The sequence below is a fragment of the Schistocerca americana genome, chromosome 8 (genome assembly GCF_021461395.2).
Source record: "Schistocerca americana isolate TAMUIC-IGC-003095 chromosome 8, iqSchAmer2.1, whole genome shotgun sequence".
Taxonomy (NCBI): Eukaryota; Metazoa; Arthropoda; class Insecta; order Orthoptera; family Acrididae; genus Schistocerca; species Schistocerca americana.
In genome coordinates, this window is record NC_060126.1 from 190,582,451 (window position 1) to 190,604,287 (window position 21,837).

At 45.3% G+C, this 21,837-nt stretch overlaps 1 protein-coding gene across 1 annotated transcript in view; it reads left to right on the top strand.

Moving 5' to 3' along the window:
* The window catches only part of LOC124544794 (ankyrin repeat domain-containing protein 50-like), a 371,911-nt gene that overhangs the window by 189,910 nt on the left and 160,164 nt on the right, over positions 1-21,837 (top strand). The window contains exon 3 of the mRNA XM_047123476.1: positions 19,569-20,775. Within this exon, the coding sequence (XP_046979432.1) occupies positions 20,556-20,775 (220 nt within the window). The 5' untranslated portion in view covers positions 19,569-20,555. The remainder of the gene's footprint in view (positions 1-19,568; positions 20,776-21,837) is intronic.

Here is a 21,837-nt window from a genome sequence, read left to right on the forward strand (position 1 = left end):
GTCAAAAGGCCACCATACTGTTGCACACTGGTGAAATTTTGCACAAGCGGTCACGAGTTGGGACTGATAAAACAAGGAGAAGCATCTGGCAATAACTACCAGAATTCTACAGAGGCACCATCATGGCCTATAGAGACTGCAATTCATTATTCTGCAATAGTGCGTCTCGCACCAGCCGGAATCCCAAAACTGTCTTCTGTGACTGATGCAGTACTGGGGCGGATGAGGGCGGATTCGGAAAGGCGACGGTCAACACCATGCAGGATCTCAATAGCCCCACGCGACTAGCGTCCGAGAAGAGTGACGTATTGTTCGCCTGAGCGTGCAAGGATCGTACAGCTGTATCACATACAATGACGCACGAGGTGGGCTTATACTCAGCAAGTCCTGTATCTACACTGACACTGTGAAAACGCTTTTTGAGACACTCTCGTTTCTACTATGGCCGTTGGACGCACCACAGTCGTGGAATATAAAAAGTTCGCTGTTACGCTATGCGACAGCAAAGTTAACATACTACATGGTGTAACGACGACCTGTTTATGTTTTACGACTAACTCTGATTTTATTACCCATGGTGTAGAATCAGTCCTATTTTTATTGTGCTGTCACAACCAAAAAATTGTTCATTGAACTTGCCGGCAAGATACTGCATGATACATCCAGATTTTTGTTCAGATTACGTCTCGTACAAGTATGATCGGAGAATGGTTGCATTCACAGTTAAAACTAGTCTACATTATTATATGCACGCCATCCAGGCAGTTCAAAGATTTTTGAAAAAAAAAGATTTTTGAAAAAAGGATTTTTGAAAAAAAGATTTTCGAAAAAAGATTTTTGAAAAAAAGATTTCTTAATTTTTAAGGTTTTTTGAATATATCATAAATGGAGCCCGTCCGAGAATTCACGAGACTAATATCAACTACGTACCGATTTTCATCCGGATTTGCGATCACGCTTCCGTTTTTGCCTGCGGGTAGTTCACGCAGAAATCTGATGTGCATCTTCAAAGTGCGACGATATTCCTCTTTGAACGAGACGTTTGCAACGCTTTGCTGAAAGGATTCTAGAAAATCATTAAGTTTAAATTATGTTGAATATTTAATTGTGCAGCACAATGGGAGAATGAACTTCATAAATAAGATACATCTACTATCAGAACGATACACCCATGATCGGTACTTTGCGTCTTGCAAAAAAATGTATACAAAGACAGTAATAAAATAAAAATTAAAAAAAAGATTTGACAATTTTCTGCCCTTGAAAATGAAAACACAGGTGCTGAAGATTGAGAAAGGTTTAGAATTCATAACCTACGCTGATCAACCAGAACATTATGACCACCGACCTACATCTACATCTACATGATTACTCTGCAATTCACATTTAAGTGCTTGGCAGAGGGTTCATCGAACCACAATCATACTATCTCTCTACCATTCCACTCTCGGACAGCGCGCGGCAGAAACGAACACCTAAATCTTTCTGTTCGAGCTCTTATTTCTCTTATTTTATTTTGATGATCATTCCTACCTATGTAGGTTGGGCTCAACAAAATAGTTTCGCATTCGGAAGAGAAAGTTGGTGACTGAGATTTCGTAAATAGATCTCGCCGCGACGAAAAACGTCTTCGCTTTAATGACTTCCATCCCAATTCGCGTATCGTATCTGCCACACTCTCTCCCCTATTACGTGATAATACAAAACGACCTGCCCTTTTTTGGGTCCTTTCGATGTCGTCCGTCAGTCCCACCTGGTAAGGATCCCACACCGCGCAGCAATATTCTAACAGAGGACGAACGAGTGTAGTGTAAGCTGTCTCTTTAGTAGACTTGTTGCATCTTCTAAGTGTCCTGCCAATGAAACGCAACCTTTGGCTCGCCTTCCCCACAATATTATCTATGTGGTCTTTCCAACTGCACTTGTTCGTAATTTTTACACCCAGGTACTTAGTTGAATTGGCAGCCTTGAGAATTGTACTATTTATCGAGTAATCGAATTCCAACGGATTTCCTTTGGAACTCATGTGGATCACCTCACACTTTTCGTTATTTAGCGTCAACTGCCACCTGCCACACCACACAGCAATCTTTTCAAAATCGCTTTGCAACTGATACTGGTCTTCGGATGACCTTACCAAACTGTAAATTACAGCATCATCTGCGAACAACCTAAGAGAACTGCTCAGATTGTCACCCAGGTCATTTATATAGATCAGGAACAGCAGAGGTCCCAGGACGCTTCCCTGGGGAACACCTGATATCACTTCAGTTTTACTCGATGATTTGCCGTCTATTACTACGAACTGCGACCTTCCTGACAGGAAATCACGAATCCAGTCGCACAACTGAGACGATACCCCATAGGCCCGCTACTGACGATATAAAACCGTTCAGGCGATAGGAGCGTCACCTGGCGATGCAAGGTGCGTGTAGCATCAGTGAGCCTGCTGTCCGTATGTAGAATGGGAAAGGCGCGCTATCTGTCTGAGATAGACCGAGGGCAAATTGTGATGACCCGGAGGCTCGGCACGGAAACTGCTCGACTTGTCGTGTGTTCGAGGAGTGCGTGGTGAGTGTCTTCAACATGTGGTGTAACCACGTCCAGACGTCGTGGGATTTGGCGGTCTCATAGCTGGGCAGTCAGGTAAAAGAGAACAGGCGGCGAACTGTGACTGAACTAACATCTGACTTTAATGGTGGGCAGAGTATAAGTGTGTCTTAGCATACAGTACACCGAACACTCCAACCGGTGGGTCTCTCCAGCCAACAACTCATGCATGTGCCAACGTAACACCACGCCATCGGCAAGTACGACGGAAATGGGCACGTGGCCGAGGGTACTGGACGCTGGCGCAGTGGCAGAGCGTTGTACGGTCTCATGAATCGTCTTCCAGGGGACTGCTCCTTGACATCTGTGCTGTGGGATGGAGTAAAGCTGACGGTGGCTCCATATGCTCTGGGGAACGTACAAGTAGGCATCTGTGGGTCCAGCGGTGCTTCTGCAAGACACCATGACGGCCAAGGTGTATCGTGCACTGGTTACATACCACATACACCTCTTCATGAAGACCATGTTTCCCGATGGTAGTGCCATTTTTCAACATGATAATACGCCACGTCACAAGGCCAGGAGTGTGATGGAGTGGTTAGAGGAACACACTGGCGAGTTCCCGTTGATGCGCTGGCCCCCTAAATCATCCAATCGAACAAATCTGGGATGTGACGGAATGTGGCGTTAGAGCTCATCCCCCCCCCCTCTCTCTCTCTCTCTCTCTCTCTCTCTCTCTCTCTCTCTCTCTCTCTCTCTCCCTCTCTCCGGAATTTACAAGAATTTGGTGACTTTTGTGTGCATATGTGGTACCAACTCCCTACAGCGACCTACCAAAGCATCGTTGTTTCCATACCACGACGTGTGCCGCTGTTATCCGTGCTAAAGGTTGAATACAGGCTGTTAGATAGGTTGTCATAATGTTCTTGCTGATCAGTGTATGTAGAATACGTACGCCATATACCACAACGATGGCAGTGAGAACGTCCATTTTCAGTGTGTATATTCATTTGGACGTTCATACCTGTGGCCGTAGATGCACGTATCACATCTATGAAACACATGGTTCTCTCGGATGCTTCTATGTTCGTGCCAACTTTCTAATATTTTTTCACCGCTCAGATTACACGACTTGGCACTGCAGTGCTGTTGGTGTGAAAAACGGGAAACAAAGCTGATAGCGAGACGGGAGCATTTTCCAGATAAGGGATTTAACTGCTAAGGTCATCATTCCCTAAGCTTACACACTATTTAACCTAAATTATCCTAAGGACAAATACACACATCCATGCCCGAGGGAGGACTCGAACCTCCGCCGGGACCAGCCGCACAGTCCAGGACTGCAGCGCCCTAGACAGCTCGGCTAATCCCGCGCGGCAGCTCGTTGTATACTATTGCGAAAGAGGGGAGAGAGTGTCACGATATGATAAGAGAGTTGAGGTGCCGATCATTAAAACAGTAATTTTTCGTTGTGAAACATCTTTTCACGGAACTTCAATCACCACCAACTTTATCCTAATGCCTAAACATTTTGTTGACTCCCACCGAGAAATGACCACCGCGCTAAAAGACAAATCAGAGGTCGCACGGAAAGATTTAAATGTTAATTAATCGAATCAATTCGAGAGTCAGACGGCAGAGAAATAATTTTAAAGTGGTTCAGGCACTTAAGTGTGACACTATTTTGCAATCTGTGTGTCTTACGGTGTAGTATGCAATGCCCTTCAGACATTCCTGCATAGTACATCATAAAACACAAACTCTGCAAAATAGTATTACATGCCCACACAGTCCGTACAACGATAATAAAGTATTCCGTGTGCGGGAACGCCAACAAACAGCAGGACGTGGACGCAGTGGCATATATGGGCCTGATCGGTCCGAGAGGCGTGTCGGATAGTCGAAGAGTTTTAGGCGAATACTCGCGTGAAGCAGGAAATCCGGGTTCGAATCCCGGTCCGGCACAAATTTTCATGTAGCTAATAAATTGTGCAGTTTCTTGTACTGCTGATGTATGAATTGCAGAGTAATCATATAGAGGTAGAGGTAAGTACTACGTAACATTAATGTACGCTACTTGCCATTAAAATTGCTACACCACGAAGATGACGTGCTACAGACGCGAAATTTAACCGACAGGAAGAAGATGCTGTGATATGCAAGTGATTAGCTTTTCAGACTATTCACACAAGGTTGGCGCCGGTGGCGACAGCTACAACGTGCTGACATGAGGAAAGTTTCCAACCGATTTGTCATACACAAACAGCAGTTGACCGGCGTTGCCTGGTGACACGTTGTTGTGATGCCTCGTGTAAGGAGGAGAAATGCGAACCATCACGTCTCCGACTTTGATAAAGGTCCGATTGTAGCCTATCGCGATTGCGGTTTATCGTTGGTCGAGATCCAACGACTGTTAGGAGAATATGGAATCGGTGGGATCAGGAGGGTAATACAGAACGCTGTGCTGGATCCCAACGACCTCGTATCACTAGCAGTCGAGATGACAGGCATCTTATCCGTATGGCTGTAACGGATCGTGCAGCCACGTCTTAATCCCTGAGTCAACAAATGGGGACGTTCGCAAGACAACAACCATCTTCACGAACAGTTTGACGACGTTTGCAGCAGCATGGACTATCAGCTCGGAGACCATGGCTGCGTTTACCACAGACAGGAGCGCCTACGATGGTGTACTCAACGACGAATCTCGGTGCACGAATGGAAAAACGTCATTTTTTTCGGATGAATCCAGGTTCTGTTTACAGCTTCGTGATGGTCGCATCCGTGTTTGGTGACATCGCGGTGAACGCACATTGGAAGCGTGTATTCGTCATCGCCATACTGGCGTATCACCCGGCGTGATGGTATGGGGTGCCATTGGTTACACGTCTCGGTCACCTCTTGTTCATATTGACGGCACGTTACATTTCAGATGTGTTACGACCCGTGGCTCTACCCTTCATCGTGCAGCCACGTCTTGATCCCTGAGTCAACAGGGAAACCCTACATTTCAGCAGGATAATGCACGACCGCATGTTGCAGGGCCTTTATTAATATAGAACGACTGCTGCCCTCTCCAGATCTCTCACCAATTGAAAACTTCTGGTCAATGGTGGCCAAACAACTGGCTCGTCACAATACGCTAGTCACTACTCTTGATGAACTGTGGTATCGTGTTGTAGCTGCAAGGGCAGCTGTACCTGTACACGCCATCCAAGCTCTGTTTGACTCAATGCCCAGGTGTATCAAAGCCGTTATTACGGCCAGAGGTGGTTGTTCTGGGTACTGATTTCTCAGGATCTATGCACCCAAATTGCGTGAAAATGTAATCACATGTCAGTTCTAGTATAATATATTTGTCCAATGAATACCCGTTTATCATCTGCATTTCTTCTTGGTGTAGCAATTTTAATGGCCATTTGTGTATGTACTATGTAACATTAATTCAGAGTGGTTGTAACTGTTAGAAAAACGTTGTCTGTAAGCTGGAGGACATAGCGAAAATACTACAGGCTGCTTTGAAGAAAGGCTGAGGCGTTTTACAGTGACTGGTGTTAGTTGCGAAATTGCAGTGTGTCGCACATTCACAGAGCCGCGATGTGCGTGCATATTGCGCACAACACAAACTGCCCTTCGTAATTGCGTACGCCGTTTTCATGGAAACGGGTGTTGCTGCGCGGAAATTGCTTTAAATTTTTCCCTGATGGGCCAGAAAAAAAAGAAAATGTTGCCAACTGCGTAACATGGTCCCAACTGCTGTTCCGCTAATAGTATAGCCCGCTGTTTGTGTGTCGTTGGCGTTACTTCGGTAGTGTGAGTGAAACCGGCGTTGGTATTAGGGCTCGGTTTTTCACGTCACAACACGACGCTCACAGTCCGCGTTAATAGCAGGTGACCTTTAAAAGAAGAACTTCTCTCACGATATGTAGATATCCACAGTCTTTTCTAGAACGATGAAAATTTCACCAGACGTGAGCTTTGATGTAATGGTGTGTGTGTAATGCTGTTGACATGTGCGAAATACTGTGCAGTATAGTCTAACCGGGATAATTTGAGTCCCAATTTACATCCACGTGCACCGATGGGTCAAAAAATTATAAACACTATCCACCGTGCGACGAATGCCGCATTGTGGTATTGCTGGAATGTTACAAGATAAGAAAAGTATATATCTGAGCAGAGACGATTGGGGATTTATTCCACCGGCGATACGGGCCGAAAATGAGAAAATCCACATAATGATGACGATGATGATGATGATGATGATGATGATGATGATGACGTTTGGTTTGTGGGGTGCTCAACTGCCTGGTTATCAGTGCCCGTACAAGTCCCAAACTTTTCTCAGTCCAATCTCGCTGTACGTACTGGGATTGGACAAAAGCATGGAAACACCAAAACCACAACACACTGCCGAGCCTAATACGGTGTAGGACACTCGTTTCGGTCGTCTCTGAATAGATAACTGAAGGCCCTGTATAGTTTTAAAGAGAATATTATACTACTCTACCTGCAGAATCGAGGCGAGTTCCGGTAACGACGATGGAAGTGGGTAGCGATCAAATACGAGGTGCGACAATAAATAGACTGATGTGAAAAAAATGTTGTTTACCGATTTAGTCAAGTTTAGTGTTGTCTCCTTCAAAGTAGTTCCCTTCTGACTGCACACACTTTTTCCAGCGCTTCTGCCATTGATGGTAACATTTCTGGAACTCATCTTCTGTAATATCCTTCAAGACCGTCGTCACAGCTTTTCGGACACCTTGTGTTGTTTGAAAATGGTGTCCCTTGACCGCCGTTTTGACTCTTGGAAATAGAAAAAAGTCACACGGAGCGATATCTGGTGAATAAGGTGGCCGTGGTCGTAGTGAAATTTGTTTTGAGGTTAAAAATTGCTGTACTGACAGATCAGTATGGGATGGCGCATTATCGTGATGCAGAATCCAATTATCAGCAATGTTGGTACGGATACGAGGAACTCTTTTACGAAGTCCTTCTAAAATTTCTTAGTAGTAATATTGGTTAACTGTTTGTCCAGGAGGCACCCACTCTTTATGAACAATTCCCTTGGAATCAAAGAAGCACACAAGCATGCATTTCACTTTTGACTTTGACATGCGAGCTTTTTTTGGTCTGGGTGATCCCTTTGAGCACCTTTGCTATCTTTGGCGTTTTGTCTCTGGATCGTACTGAAAAAAAAACAACTTTCATCACCAGTGATAACACGATTGAACAACTCTGGATTGATTTCCGTTTGCTCTAACAGATCGGCTGCCACATTTTTCTGTGTTTCTCGCTGTTGTGGTGTGAGATTTTTGGGGACCATTTTTACACAAATCTTTCTCATACCAAGATCTTCAGTTATTATTAGACGAACCGTTTCTCGATTGATGTTCAGTTGTTCTGCAATCATTTTCACGGATAATCTTCGATCAGATTGTACGAGTTCACTCACCCTGGCCAAGTTGACACCCGTCCGTGAGGTTGATGGTCGTCCACTGCGGTCTTCATCTTCAACATTAGTTTTGCCTTCACTAAACATTTTATGGCAACGAAAAACTTGAGCTCTTGGCACAACCTCCTCTCCAAAAGCCTTCTGAATCTGACCGTAAGTTTTCGTCGCGTTTTCACACAATTTAACGCAAAAAGAAATGGCATACCGTTTCGCAATATTATGCAGTTCCATTTACGTGACGAGAGACACAAACACGGAGACCCTTGCAATGATTGAACAAGTGTTTGGGGGACAGAGCATAAGCCGTACGTGTGTGTTTGAGTGGAAGAGCTCCGGCTCTCCAAGACCCAAAAAAAGCGAGACAGGTGAAGAGCAAAGTGAAGAGTATTATCACCGTTTACTTTGATACCAGTGGAATTGTGCACAAAGAAATCGTCCCACCCAACCAAACAGTGAATACCGCGTACTACTGTGACGTTTCGCGACGGCTCCGTGGAAACGTGCGGCGACGACGGCCCGAACTTTGACGTCAAGGGAACTGGCTGCTGCATCACGACAACGCGCCCTGTCACACGTCCTTGCTCACCAGGACCTTTTCGGCAAAAAATAACATGGCGGTTGTACCCCACCCACCGTACACACCAGATTTGGCGCCTTGCGACTTCGCGCTATTCTCAAAACTGAAACTCAAGTTGAAAGGCCGTCGGTTCGACACTCTAGAGAGGATTCAAGAAGAATCATTGGCGGTGATAAACAACCTCAAAGAACAGGACTTCCAGAAAACGTTTGACCAGTGACAGAGAGGCTGGAACCAGTGTGTATGTGCGTATGGGAATTACTTCTAGGGTGATGGTGACCATTAGCCCAAAGTTAAGGTTTTCAACAGATGACAGCACCAGTCTCGAAAATTTTGGATAGCATCTCGTACAATCACGTCCAGTCGTAATCCTCTCTCCCGGGCCACTGTTATTCGCTCCACCCTGTTTATTGGCAGCTGGTTGCCGATTGGTTGGCAGCGCAGTACTGTACACCGCGAAACTCTGAAGTGAGCAACTGCAGTCGCCGCGTGCGGGCGAGGGAGCGGGCGAGTATTCTTCGTAGCATCAACATCTTCTGGTTATACTCGGCATGTCGAGCACAGAGGAAGATGTTGTTGCAGTGAGAAACCGAAGAAAATAAAGGACTCATCCGTAGAAGGAACGTAAACCGAAGACTTTATGTAGCGTCCAAGTTGCTGGAAAGATAGAGTCGAAGGCCATAGCTTTTCATAGAACGACTGAACAGTACTACAGTGATTTGGCTCAGTTGATTTCTTCCGCCTTAACACATCGTTACTTTTACTTTGAAAAATTTTGAGATTTACAGGGTGTTACAAGAAGGTACGGCCAAACTTTCGGGAAATATTCCTCACACACAAAGAAAGAAAATATGTTATGTGGACATGTGTCCGGAAACGCTTACTTTCCATGTTAGAGCTCATTTTATTACTTCTCTTCAAATCACATTAATCATGGAATGGAAACACACAGCAACAGAACGTACCAGCGTGACTTCAAACACTTTGTTACAGGAAATGTTCAAAATGTCCTCCGTTAGCGAGGATACATGCATCCACCCTCCGTCGCATGGAATCCCTGATGCGCTGATGCAACCCTGTTGGAAAATGGCGTATTGTATCACAGTCGTTCACAATACGAGCACGAAAAGTCTGTACATTTGGTACCGGGGTTGCCTACAAAAGAGCTTTCAAATGCCCCCATAAATGAAAGTCAAGAGGGTTGAGGTCAGGAGAGCGTGGAGGCCATGGAATTGGTCCGCCTCTACCAATCCATCGGTCACCGAATCTGTTGTTGAGAAGCGTACGAACACTTCAACTGAAATGTGCAGGAGCCCCATCGTGCATGAACCACATGTTGTGTCGTACTTGTAAAGGCACATGTTCTAGCAGCACAGGTAGAGTATCCCGTATGAAATCATGATAACGTGCTCCATTGAGCGTAGGTGGAAGAACATGGGGCCCAATCAAGACATCACCAACAATGGCTGCCCAAACGTTCACAGAAAATCTGTGTTGATGACGTGATTGCACAATTGCGTGCGGATTCACTTCAGGCCACACATGTTGATTGTGAAAATTTACAATTTGATCACGTTGGAACGAAGCCTCATCCGTAAAGAGAACATTTGCACTGAAATGAGGATTGACACATTGTTGGATGAACCATTCGCAGAAGTGTACCCGTGGAGGCCAATCAGCTGCTGATAGTGCGTACACACGCTGTACATGGTACGGAAACAACTGGTTCTCCCGTAACACTCTCCATACAGTGACGTGGTCAACGTTACCTTGACAGCAGTAACTTCTCTGACGCTGACATTAGGGTTATCGTCAACTGCACGAAGAACTGCCTCGTCCATTGCAGGTGTCCTCGTCGTTCTAGGTCTTCCCTAGTCGCGAGTCATAGGCTGGAATGTTCCGTGCTCCCTAAGACGCCGATCAATTGCTTCGAACGTCTTCGTGTTGGGACGCCTTCGTTCTGGAAATCTGTCTCGATACAAACGTACCGCGCCACGGCTATTGCCCCGTGCTAATCCATACATCAAATGGGCATCTGCCAACTCCGCATTTGTAAACATTGCACTGACTGCAAAACCACGTTCGTGATGAACACTAACCTGTTGATGCTACGTACTGATGTGCTTGATGCTAGTACTGTAGAGCAATGAGTCGCATGTCAACACAAGCACCGAAGTCAACATTACCTTCCTTCAATTAGGCCAACTGGCGGTGAATCGAGGAAGTACAATACATACTGACGAAACTAAAATGATCTCTAACATGGAAATTAAGCGTTTCCGGACACATGTCCACATAACATCTTTTCTTTATTTGTGCGTGAGGAATGTTTCCTGAAAGTTTGGCCGTACCTTTTTGTAACATCCTGTATAAATAGGGTAATGTGATTGAGGTTTGTGCACTTTATCATTTATATGTGGACACCAATGCTTTTACGCGTATCGGAGATTTGTAGTCGTTTCCCGTTGTTTCCACTGTTCGTTTGCGCTTGACAATGTGATTTTATACGACACAGCCAGCTAGTGACACAAAAGACCACTCCCGGGATGATTTCCATTATTTGTACATGTATTCCCGTTGATGCACCAGTAACTTTATTGTGAACAATAAACATGCAGTACACGATATACAGTTCACATGAAATTCTTTCCATGCTTCAGACCGCGCTTTCTCTGGCAAATCCTTCCTGTAATAGCCTGGGAGCTTGTAGTTATATAAAATGGGATGTCTTTCCGCTTCCCGCTGAAAGCCAGTCGTCACAATTTTCTCGTTTTTCTTTGAATTAAACATACACATAGCATTGTTCGAGGTGACGATCCAACTCAGTTCGCTTGCCAACGCGGGCGCCGAGTCGCTGGCAACTGACTGGCAACGCACTGCAAGCGATTTACTGGAGAGCCACTTTTGCAGTCACGCAGTCTTGAAGCCCTGTTTATAGGCACAGGAAGAGATACACATTCGACCGGTTACCAACTCGAGTAGGCAAGGGGCTTCATTTATGCCTCTTCATGTGCGGGTTGTCTAACAGTGCAACACACTGCCTTGTGATCCTGCTGCAGCAACTTCTAACAGCGCAACACACTGCCTTGTGATCCTGCTGCAGCAACTTCTAACAGCGCAACACACTGCCTTGTTATCCTGCTGCAGTAACTTTTACACCTTACCATTTCAAATATTCAAATGTGTGTGAAATCTTATGGGTCTTAACTGCTAAGGTCATCAGTCCCTAAGCCTACACACCACTTAACCTAAATTATACTAACACATGCACCCGTGCCCGAGGGAGGACTCGAACCTCCGCCGAGATCAGCCGCACAGCCCATGACCGCAGCGCCCTAGACCGCTCGGCTAATCCCACTCGACTCTTACCTTTTCGTCCCGTTACGAGCGTAATCATAAACTTTTAATGATTACCTGCAAAAAAAGTAAAGTAATTTTTATTGGTTCTAGGTACATGTTTGCAGTCCCGATAAGCAAAGAAGTCCCAGCAGGAGAGTACCGTAGCACGCCGTTACAGGACCCTAAAAAAGATGGCGCAGCTCGTCTCCGTTTTATTAGTGGGCTGCGCCATTTCTTTGGTTCCTCTAGCGGCGTGCTGCTGTGCTGTGGCTTTGGGATTTCTTTGTGTAGCTGCACTGCACTGCCTTCAACAGGAACGTTGCTATACCTTGTCACGTGAGCAAGTCACTTCCCACAACAGCTAGATCTACAGATTGCTTTGCCGAGCAATAGAGTTACGTTACCGTATGTGCGTAAAAATCCTGTGGTTACTGAAGCAAGGAAATGAGAGGAGAGAAAAAGAAAAAAAAGGCCGTATGCCCGTTCTGCCGCCCGCAGGTGTTAAACCACATTTCATAACCAATGTTACATAAAATGCATGAAGTACTGGTTGTGTCATAAGCAGATGGCTGTCTATATGCTTCACTGTGCATTGCGTAAGAGACAGTTGAGCTCACGTGCAGTTGATGTGAGACTTCTAAAAGACCGCTCGACTGCTGCAACGATATACAGTTCGCTACACAAATGAAAAATAAAAACTGTAAAGATAAATTTAGGTATTTGTTTTCGTTCTCACATCAAGAGACTGAAATATTCAGCATTTTCCTATCGATTGACCGCAAGATTGCGTGCAGTATTGGACAATTGGAAACGAATTACAAAATACTATGTATATATGTTCATCTTCGGTTAGAAATTTTCTTCTGTCGTCGGCTAGGCAATTATTGCTTACTGTAAATATTGTCCGGGTTCTTCAGTGTATAACATTTGTTCATATATAAATACAACTTACTGTTGTACATAAATTATTTTCTGTTCTGTATGTAGAATATGCCGACACTGGCAAGATCACAGTCCACTCCAGTACACTAGTAATCTACACATCCTAGTGGCCGTGCTTCCGAAATCACCAACTCATTCCAAGGAATTACACATGGCGCGGGATTTCTCGACAGCACTCGCTAATAATTTGATGCTGTACATACTGTTGCGTTTTCATGTCAATCCTGATGGCCTAGCGGTAAACTGCGTGCCTGGTAACAGATAGCGGATCGAGTCCTGGTCGGACTACGGAAACCGAAAATAAAGTGAAATCGCAAACTTCGGTTGGCGTCGTAGGTTGCTATGTATCTCAGTTTCTTATACACCTTTCTGCGGAATTTTCCATGTTTTCATATTTCTAGGCTATTTGAACCGTGTACCCCACCGAGACTCTAACCTAAAAACCTCCTTTTCGTGGACGGTAGTGTTGTCAAACAAATTGGGATCTGTCATGTTTTTCGTCGCGTTTGATTAATAGGGTGCTTTAGGGTGTTCAGCCGAGTTATAGGTTCCATTTTCTTTGCGATATTTCGAGGACTGGTCCAGTCGTCTTCTCAGGTGTTTTGAGCTGTGTTGTTATAGGTACCAGTGGCCTAGATAACCGAAAACTTAATGAAGAGTGGCGGAGTTTTCAATTTGAACAATATTTGGGGACCAGCACTCAATTTATTAAGATATCGCAGGGCATTTCATCCACTAGAACCGGGAAACGGTAAGAGCGTGGGTGCGTCACGAAATAACAGTGCAATCTGTGAAAAATAAACAGCGGCTCACCAGCAACAAGACTTCACCGTCAGGTTGGAATACACATAACACAGACCGCACAACCTGAAGAACGCGGCGATGTCGGCATCCGAAACATTGTGCATAAAAATGGATTCACCAACTCAGTTGAACACCGAAAGCCGTCGATTCATTCGGACACTGTTCATGATGTAGCTTCACAGCTTCAATGTTTACTTTCTCAACTTCACAGAATTTCAGCAGAATTTGAGGGAGGGTTTCAGTACAAATTTTTGACAGCCTACATGATGCTTGCACTTGGTTCTCTAACAAACCATGTAAGTGGCGTTAACAAGATGATTTCTGTAAGGTCGAATAACAAATATGCTGAATCACAGATGAAAGGAACAGGACAAGGGGAATGGTAATTATACTATAATACAAGTGACGAAAAATTGGCTGTAGCCGTGATGTACTATGACATGAAATGTAACTAATTTCTGAAATACAATAATGAATCACTTGAAAAAGGTTCCAAAATGGAAGTTCTAGAAGTGTATCTAGAAGGAAATTAATAATCAATCAAATGGCGAAAGAGTTATCATTCAGATAATTCTGTGGAGGGATCGGCGACCAGTCAATGGAATTGGTCATAAGCCAGAAATCACTAGTAGTATCTGTCAGGAACGTTATTAGGTGAAACAGCCACGTTAATCTAGCCATGGGGAAGACATGTGGCAAACTGTAATCAACTTCCTCACTTCGTTCCACAAATTGCAAACGAAATCGTGGATGACGTGTGATGACAGAATGGTACCTCCTAGTCTGTTTATTAGGGAGTTATGACAGAGCATCGGGTAAGTCCTGTAGTGCTGTATTCCGTCCCGACCGGTGGCTGCCGCGCAGAGACACACGTGTGCGCTGTGTGACGCGAGACACTACCGTGTACGGGGCAGTCGTATCGAGCCAGACAATGTCGCGTGGGGTTGACGCCTGGCGCTGCATCGAGCGGCAACCCGCACAGCGGCACTGTCACGCGGCATGTACAACCAGCCAGGCGCGCAGCTGTTCATAACAACACTACTCTTTCATCACCCGACCAACAAGGTTTCATCGCGTTTAGTTGTTTAAGCCTGATGTCATTTCATTCATCTGCTAGCTACATAGCAGCAGCAATTATGACATTACCTAACAATAAAGGAAAAAAATTGTAGTCGCATATTCTGGCGATGGGAGATACGTTGGTGTGTTGCACTATTTGGAGCAGTTCAGCTCCACCGAGTACTATTTTGCATTCATTAAGATTTGCATAAATGAGTAAAGAGCGTCAGTGAAATGGGAAGTTAATGATGTGTATTTATCAGCAATTTCTGCTGGATTTAACAAAAATAGTAAACTCCCATATTACTCACTCCCTATCTCTCTCTCTTTCCTGACAAACCACTTATTCCAAAACACTCAGCTCTCTCTCACGCCTTCTCCTCGTCAGCTACCATAGGCATCTCTCTCCATCTCGTACTTATTTTTGTTACTCACATCCTTCCACCTATTATTAGCTCTCCTGTGTCCATTATCCGCTATCTTTCGCCTGCTCCCTGTCTCTTTTTAACCAATACTCGCCTCACACCACCTACGGAGCGGAGACGTTTCCATTAATCCATCTTTCAATTTGGACGATCACGTTCCCACTGCAATCGTAAATGACGGCGTTGTTGGGTCAACATAGGGGTCACCTGTTGCAGAGTCCCATATTCGACTGTAGTGCTCTGAACGCCGAGCTCCAAAACAGTTGTTTCTTCACCAGCAGTGTAGCCTCTCACAGATGTCCCACAGAACGCCTCCTGTCCTGCTTTTCAGACTGTGTTTGTTGATTCGTGTATGTCCAAGACCTTTTCTCTCGTTTATGGTTTCACCATCCTCCAACCACTTTCCTCAGACACTCGCGAAAAGTAGCACGCGAACAGCCGACCAGCTCCGCCGTTTATGAGATGCTCGTACCCAGAACAGAGTAGCTAATATCAACCGATTTCCCCGTTTTGTGCAACGTATCATTGCTGGAATGATTCCCTATATGTCTGTACTCCGTTTATACACTTTCCTTACTGCGTCACGTCCACGCAACTCGACCAGGCGGCATTAGTCTGGCGGTGGGCAATCATCATGACGATGGGGTTGGGTTGATTTGGGGGGAGGAGACCAAACTGCGAGGTCATCGGGTAGGGAAGGATGGGGAAGGAAGTCGGCCGTGCCCTTTCGAAGGAACCATCCCGGCATTTGCCTGAGGCGACTTAGGGAAAACCTAATCAGGATGGGCGGTTGCGGGATTGAACCGTCGTCCTCCCGAATGTGAGTCCAGTGTGCTAACCACTGCGCCACCTCGCTCGGTCATCATGATCTCTTTACTCATATGTGTACATGTCGGTTGGAATGTTGTACCTTTAGAACAACGTGTCAAGAAATAAATTTTTGCTGCATTGAAATAACTCGTTGGCGACAAGTAAAACTTTGTACCGGACTGCGAGTCGAACCAAAATTTCCTGCTTCACGCGATCGAGCGTCTTAACCGTTTGGCTATCCGTTGACGTCTGCCACCCGACGAAAATCTCCATATGCTGCACACCACAGAGCCGTGTCCCCTATCTGTTATTCCTCTTCGCTCGCAGCCCTAATGTATTCCCGCGAGACGTCGGACGTTATTGTGCATTTTGCACCGAAAGATCGATATGCCGTCAGGCTTACGTACTACATACCATGACTGGAAGAGCAGACACCATACCTATCTAATGTAGAGGAAAGGATATCTTAGGGTTATGTTGTGCCTCTTCAGTGCTGTATACTCAATCACTTGTCTTCAAAGCAAGAAAGACCATGCAAGCCAAGTACATAGTAAAACCAATTTTAATTGCAGTATCAAGTTTTCTACCTCACCTGCTCCTGCTAGCTTCCTACATATATAATGTAAAGGAGAGGGTATCTAATGGTTGTAATGTCCTTACTAAATGTTGTACATTCAATTACTTACACTGAAACTACGCGTTGTCATTATTTTTAAGTTAACTGCATCGAAGGACAGATCCACACATGAAAAGATGAAATTTTACTTAGTTGATTATTTTGAAGATGGCTTCGTTGTCTTCCGTAGAGGCAGAATAATGTCCGATGGTCCTCTTCAGACACGGAAAGAAATTCTCGATATACTGAATGCTGTAGAGTATTTGAACTTTTAAACTTCTGTATTCTGCAACATTTCGCATATTATGACGACACAATATGAACGAACGCAGCGTACATTACATTTGCTTTATGTAGCATCAGAAACTACTCGACTCCCATCTACAACCACTTTCCGCCAAGTCCATACACAGCGAAGAACAGAGATACTGTAAAAAGCAGAGAGTTAAGGGGGGTAGGACGTTAAACGGGCCGTCTTGGAGCAGGAGAGACACCACAGGACATTTTAATTCCCACTGTCTATACATTTACGAATAAATTCATAAAACTTTGTCAGCATGACCAGGAAGGATTCAGGATTCACACTCATAGCAGTGGAAGTTCAAAAACATTAAAAAGAATTATTTTTTGCATGTGAACTTACATAATTTTTTTCACTTACTTTTGGCTGCGTTTGTTGCTACAGGTACACGTTCCTTCATAAGTAAGAGAGATTCTTCGATGAATTTTGTACAGCATACAAACCATACTTACAGGTGTATGAAACTCTAGAAATTATTTAATTTATGGAAAAATGAATGTGCTGTTACATTTTAAACTTCGTGTTTAGAAAAAACTCAAATTTTATAGTTAATTATCTCAATTATTACCACAGTTTTCAATAGATTTGGAAAATTCTAGAGTTTCATACACCTGTAAGTATGGTTTGTATGCTGTGCAAAATTCATCGAAGAATCTCCCTTACTTATGAAGGAAAGTGTACCTATAGCAACAAGTGCAGCCAATGGTAAGTGAAAAAATGTCAACTTTTAAATGTAAAAAAAATTATTTTCTTATATTTTTGAACTTCCAATGCTATGAGTGTAAATCCTGAATCCTTTCTGGCCATTCTGACAAAGTTTTATGAAGTTATTCGTAAAAGTATAGACAGTGGAAATTAAAATGTCCTCTCGTACCTCTCCTGCTCCAAGTCGTCCAGTTTGACTGGACCTGATGGGATACCAATTCGATTCTACACAGAGTATGCGAAAGAACTTGCCCCCCTTCTAACAGCCGTGTACCGCAAGTCTCTAGAGGAACGGAAGGTTCCAAACGATTGGAAAAGAGCACAAATAGTCCCAGTCTTCAAGAAGAGTCGTCGAGCAGATGCGCAAAACAATAGACCTATATCTCTGACGTCGATCTGTTGTACAATTTTAGAACATGTTTTTTGCTCGAGTATCATGTCGTTTTTGGAAACCGAGAATCTACTCTGTAGGAATCAACATGGATTCCGGAAACAGCGATCGTGTGAGACCCAACTCGCTTTATTTGTTCATGAGACCCAGAAAATATTAGATACAGGCTCCCAGGTAGATGCTATTTTCCTTGACTTCCGGAAGGCGTTCGATACAGTTCCGCACTGTCGCCTGATAAACAAAGTAAGAGCCTACGGAATATCAGACCAGCTGTGTGGCTGGATTGAAGAGTTTTTAGCAAACAGAACACAGCATGTTGTTATCAATGGAGAGACGTCTACAGTCGTTAAAGTAACCTCTGGCGTGCCACAGGGGGAGTGTTATGGGACCATTGCTTTTCACAATATATATAAATGACCTAGTAGATAGTGTCGGAAGTTCCATGCGGCTTTTCGCGGATGATGCAGTAGTATACAGAGAAGTTGCAGCATTAGAAAATTGTAGCGAAATTCAGGAAGATCTGCAGCGGATAGGCACTTGGTGCAGGGAGTGGCAACTGACGCTTAACATAGACAAATGTAATGTATTGCGAGTACATAGAAAGAAGGATCCTTTATTGTATGATTATATGATAGCGGAACAAACACTGGTAGCAGTTACTTCTGTAAAATATCTGGGAGTATGAGTGCGGAACGATTTGAAGTGGAATGATTATATAAAATTAATTGTTGGTAAGGCGGGTATCAGGTTGAGATTCATTGGGAGAGTCCTTAGAAAATGTAGTCCATCAACAAAGGAGGTGGCTTACAAAACACTCGTTCGACCTATACTTGAGTATTGCTCATCAGTGTGGGATCCGTACCAGATCGGGTTGACGGAGGAGATAGAGAAGATCCAAAGAAGAGCGGCGCGTTTCGTCATAGGGTTATTTGGTAACCGTGATAGCGTTACGGAGATGTTTAGCAAACTCAAGTGGCAGACTCTGCAAGAGAGGCGCTCTGCATCGCGATGTAGCTTGCTCGCCAGGTTTCGAGAGGGTGCGTTTCTGGATGATGTGTCGAATATATTGCTTCCCCCTACTTATACCTCCCGAAGAGATCACGAAAGTAAAATTAGAGAGATTCGAGCGCGCACGGAGGCTTTCAGACAGTCGTTCTTCCCACGAACCATACGCGACTGGAACAGAAAAGGGAGATAATGACAGTGGCACGTAAAGTGCCCTCCGCCACACACCGTTGGGTGGCTTGCGGAGTATAAATGTAGATGTACACGTAGATGTAGATGTAGACGTCCTACCCCCCTCAATATGAACGACGGAGATAATCACTGGTACACGTTTAGCAAAATTGATAGAAATGAATTTACAAAGATTATTTAAAATAATTCAACATTGTTTTAAATACGTGCAATATGAATTTATTTATTGTAAATGAAGATACCGATCTCCCCTGGTATCGCAGAATTCCTAAGGTAGCATTTGCTTGAGTACATGACAGGTTACAGCTCAGAGTTTATTTTTATTGTGAAAGGTAATGTTGGAGTAGAGAACCTTGATGTCAGCGCGTGTTTTTAGTGGAATCTTCCTTCTTTTCAGACTGGGCGTGATGACGTCGTGCCACTGAAGACTACTTTGCCGAAGATGGATGCCGAACTGATGCGTGCCGCGACCAGCAACGCCTGTGCCCTGACAACACGTCGCTGCAGCGGCGGCAGTTCGCCCGCCGCCCGATGCTGCCGCGTCCCCAGATAGGGGCATGCCGTCTCCTCTGCCGTGTCTCTGCTCCACGGACCCGGCGCTGGGTCCCCCCGGGCTCTTCTGCGGGACGTAGCCTCAGAGCCGACCAACTGGTCGACACCTGTCCGGAACCTCACCGAGCGGCGAGGTGTCTGGCCGAGCCTAGTGAGCGTCGACTCTCGCGTCTTTCGTGACAACACGATTCTAGGCGGAGTGCTTCGCGAGTTACCCACAATACCAAAGCGTTTAACTATTTAGGGATGTGTCAAGGCTGATCGAGAGAGAGAAACATTTGTTTTGACGCTCCCGCAGTTACCTGTTTATAGCCAAAGCAGTAGTCGAGATAAGTTCCCAAGTGTCAGGCAGTATTACCGAATGGCCTACCATTCACTTCAGGTGCTGTGAGTCTTAGAGTAATTAGTGGCCTTAGTGTGGACAGGATCCTCAAATAACTGGACGTGAGAGGAGCGTTCCCTCAGTTCTCAGTCACGGTTATTTGCAGACTGTCGTGATCAGTGGGAAAGACACAGCAAGAAAAGTTCCTCGTTTATATCTAAGTGATAGTAATTAGCGTCGTTGAAGACTACCATAGGGAATATACCTGTTCACCGCAAATTGTCGTCCACAGTATATTTATACTTCGATCCGTCTCAAGAGCTGTGTAGAGTAACTCAAGCGCCAGTTAATAACACACCACTTTTTTGCTACCGAGAGAGGCGTGTTTTTTGTGTTATTCTTTTAAGGTGGTTACGAGGAGGGGGAGAATCTAGAAATCTTCCAGTTGGGGAGCTGTTTTGACACGCGAGGGTACCTGTTTTGCCATGGCGCCGGCTGCCGACCAGTGAGATGTCGTCCCCCGAGGGCAACACGGCTGCTGCGGTGGCGACTGCGGCTGTGGGGGCGGCGCCTGCGGGCGGCGTGGGCGACGCGCCGCCCGCCGGGGGCAGCAAGCGCTTCTTCTGCAGGGAGTGGGCGTTCGCCAAGCTGGCGCACTCGCTGGAGCAGCACCAGAGGGCCTCCGCAGGTGGCAAGGGCGCGGGCTCTGGAGGCACCGTAATCGTGGGCGGTGAGTACGGCCCGCCGTCTCTCTCTCTCTCTCTCTCTCTCTCTCTCTCTTTCTCTCTCTCTCTCTCTCCCACTGTCTGATCTGACCCCCTTTGTCTCCCCACCTAAAACACTGTCTGATCTGAAGTATCGCGACACCCCATTGTGATAAGGACGGAGTCGAGGACTATTGTGTTGTCAGCAGAGATGGAGTAACAACAGAATGGATTAGTTAAGAGGGCTCAGAGACTTCGAACGTGGACTAGTCATTGAACAACTCATCAGGGACATTTCAATCATCCTAAAGGTGTCCAGGTCGACTGTTAGTGATGTGACTGTGAAGCGGAAACGCGAAGGAACATCCACTGCTAAACCAAGCCAGACAGACTTCACTTACGGAGGGAGGAGGGGGGGGGGGGTTCGATGAGTAACGCAAAACTCTTTTTTCTGAAAGCAGGTTGGTTTTATTCAGGATTATAATACCCCGTATTATTCTCCAATCTTTAAACTAGAAAACTCTATTTTTGAACATATTTTGCGTTCAACGTCATCGCCTTACACCACCTGATTGGATGGGCTGCATGCCCGCATTGTCGTTACACAAACCAGGGAAAGACCCTCTATTCCCGCAGCACTACAGGCCGATTAGCCCCTTGCCAATTCTCAGCAAGATCTATGAGCGCCTCCAGCTAATACCCATACAGGAACAGATCATGAGAGTGGTTGAAGCAGCCACAGAGGGCTTCGACCACAGAGGCTACTACGGGATAGTGCTACTAGACGTAGCCAAAGTCTTCGTCTCAGTACGGCATTGAGGCCTACTCTACAAGTTATACACACAAGGGTTTCCCAGGAGCATAGTTAACCAGATCAAAAGCTGTCTCACGGGCATAACTGTCTCTGGCAAAGTAGAAACTGCCACCTCCACCAAAAGGCTTATTCATGCTGGGGTACCACAGGGATCGGTCCTGGGACCCGTTTTGTTCAGCCTGTACACGTCGGATACACCAACGGCCCCCCTGGTGCACACCGCACAGTACGCAGACGAAACAGCCTTTTATACGAGAAATGCGAACAAGGAACT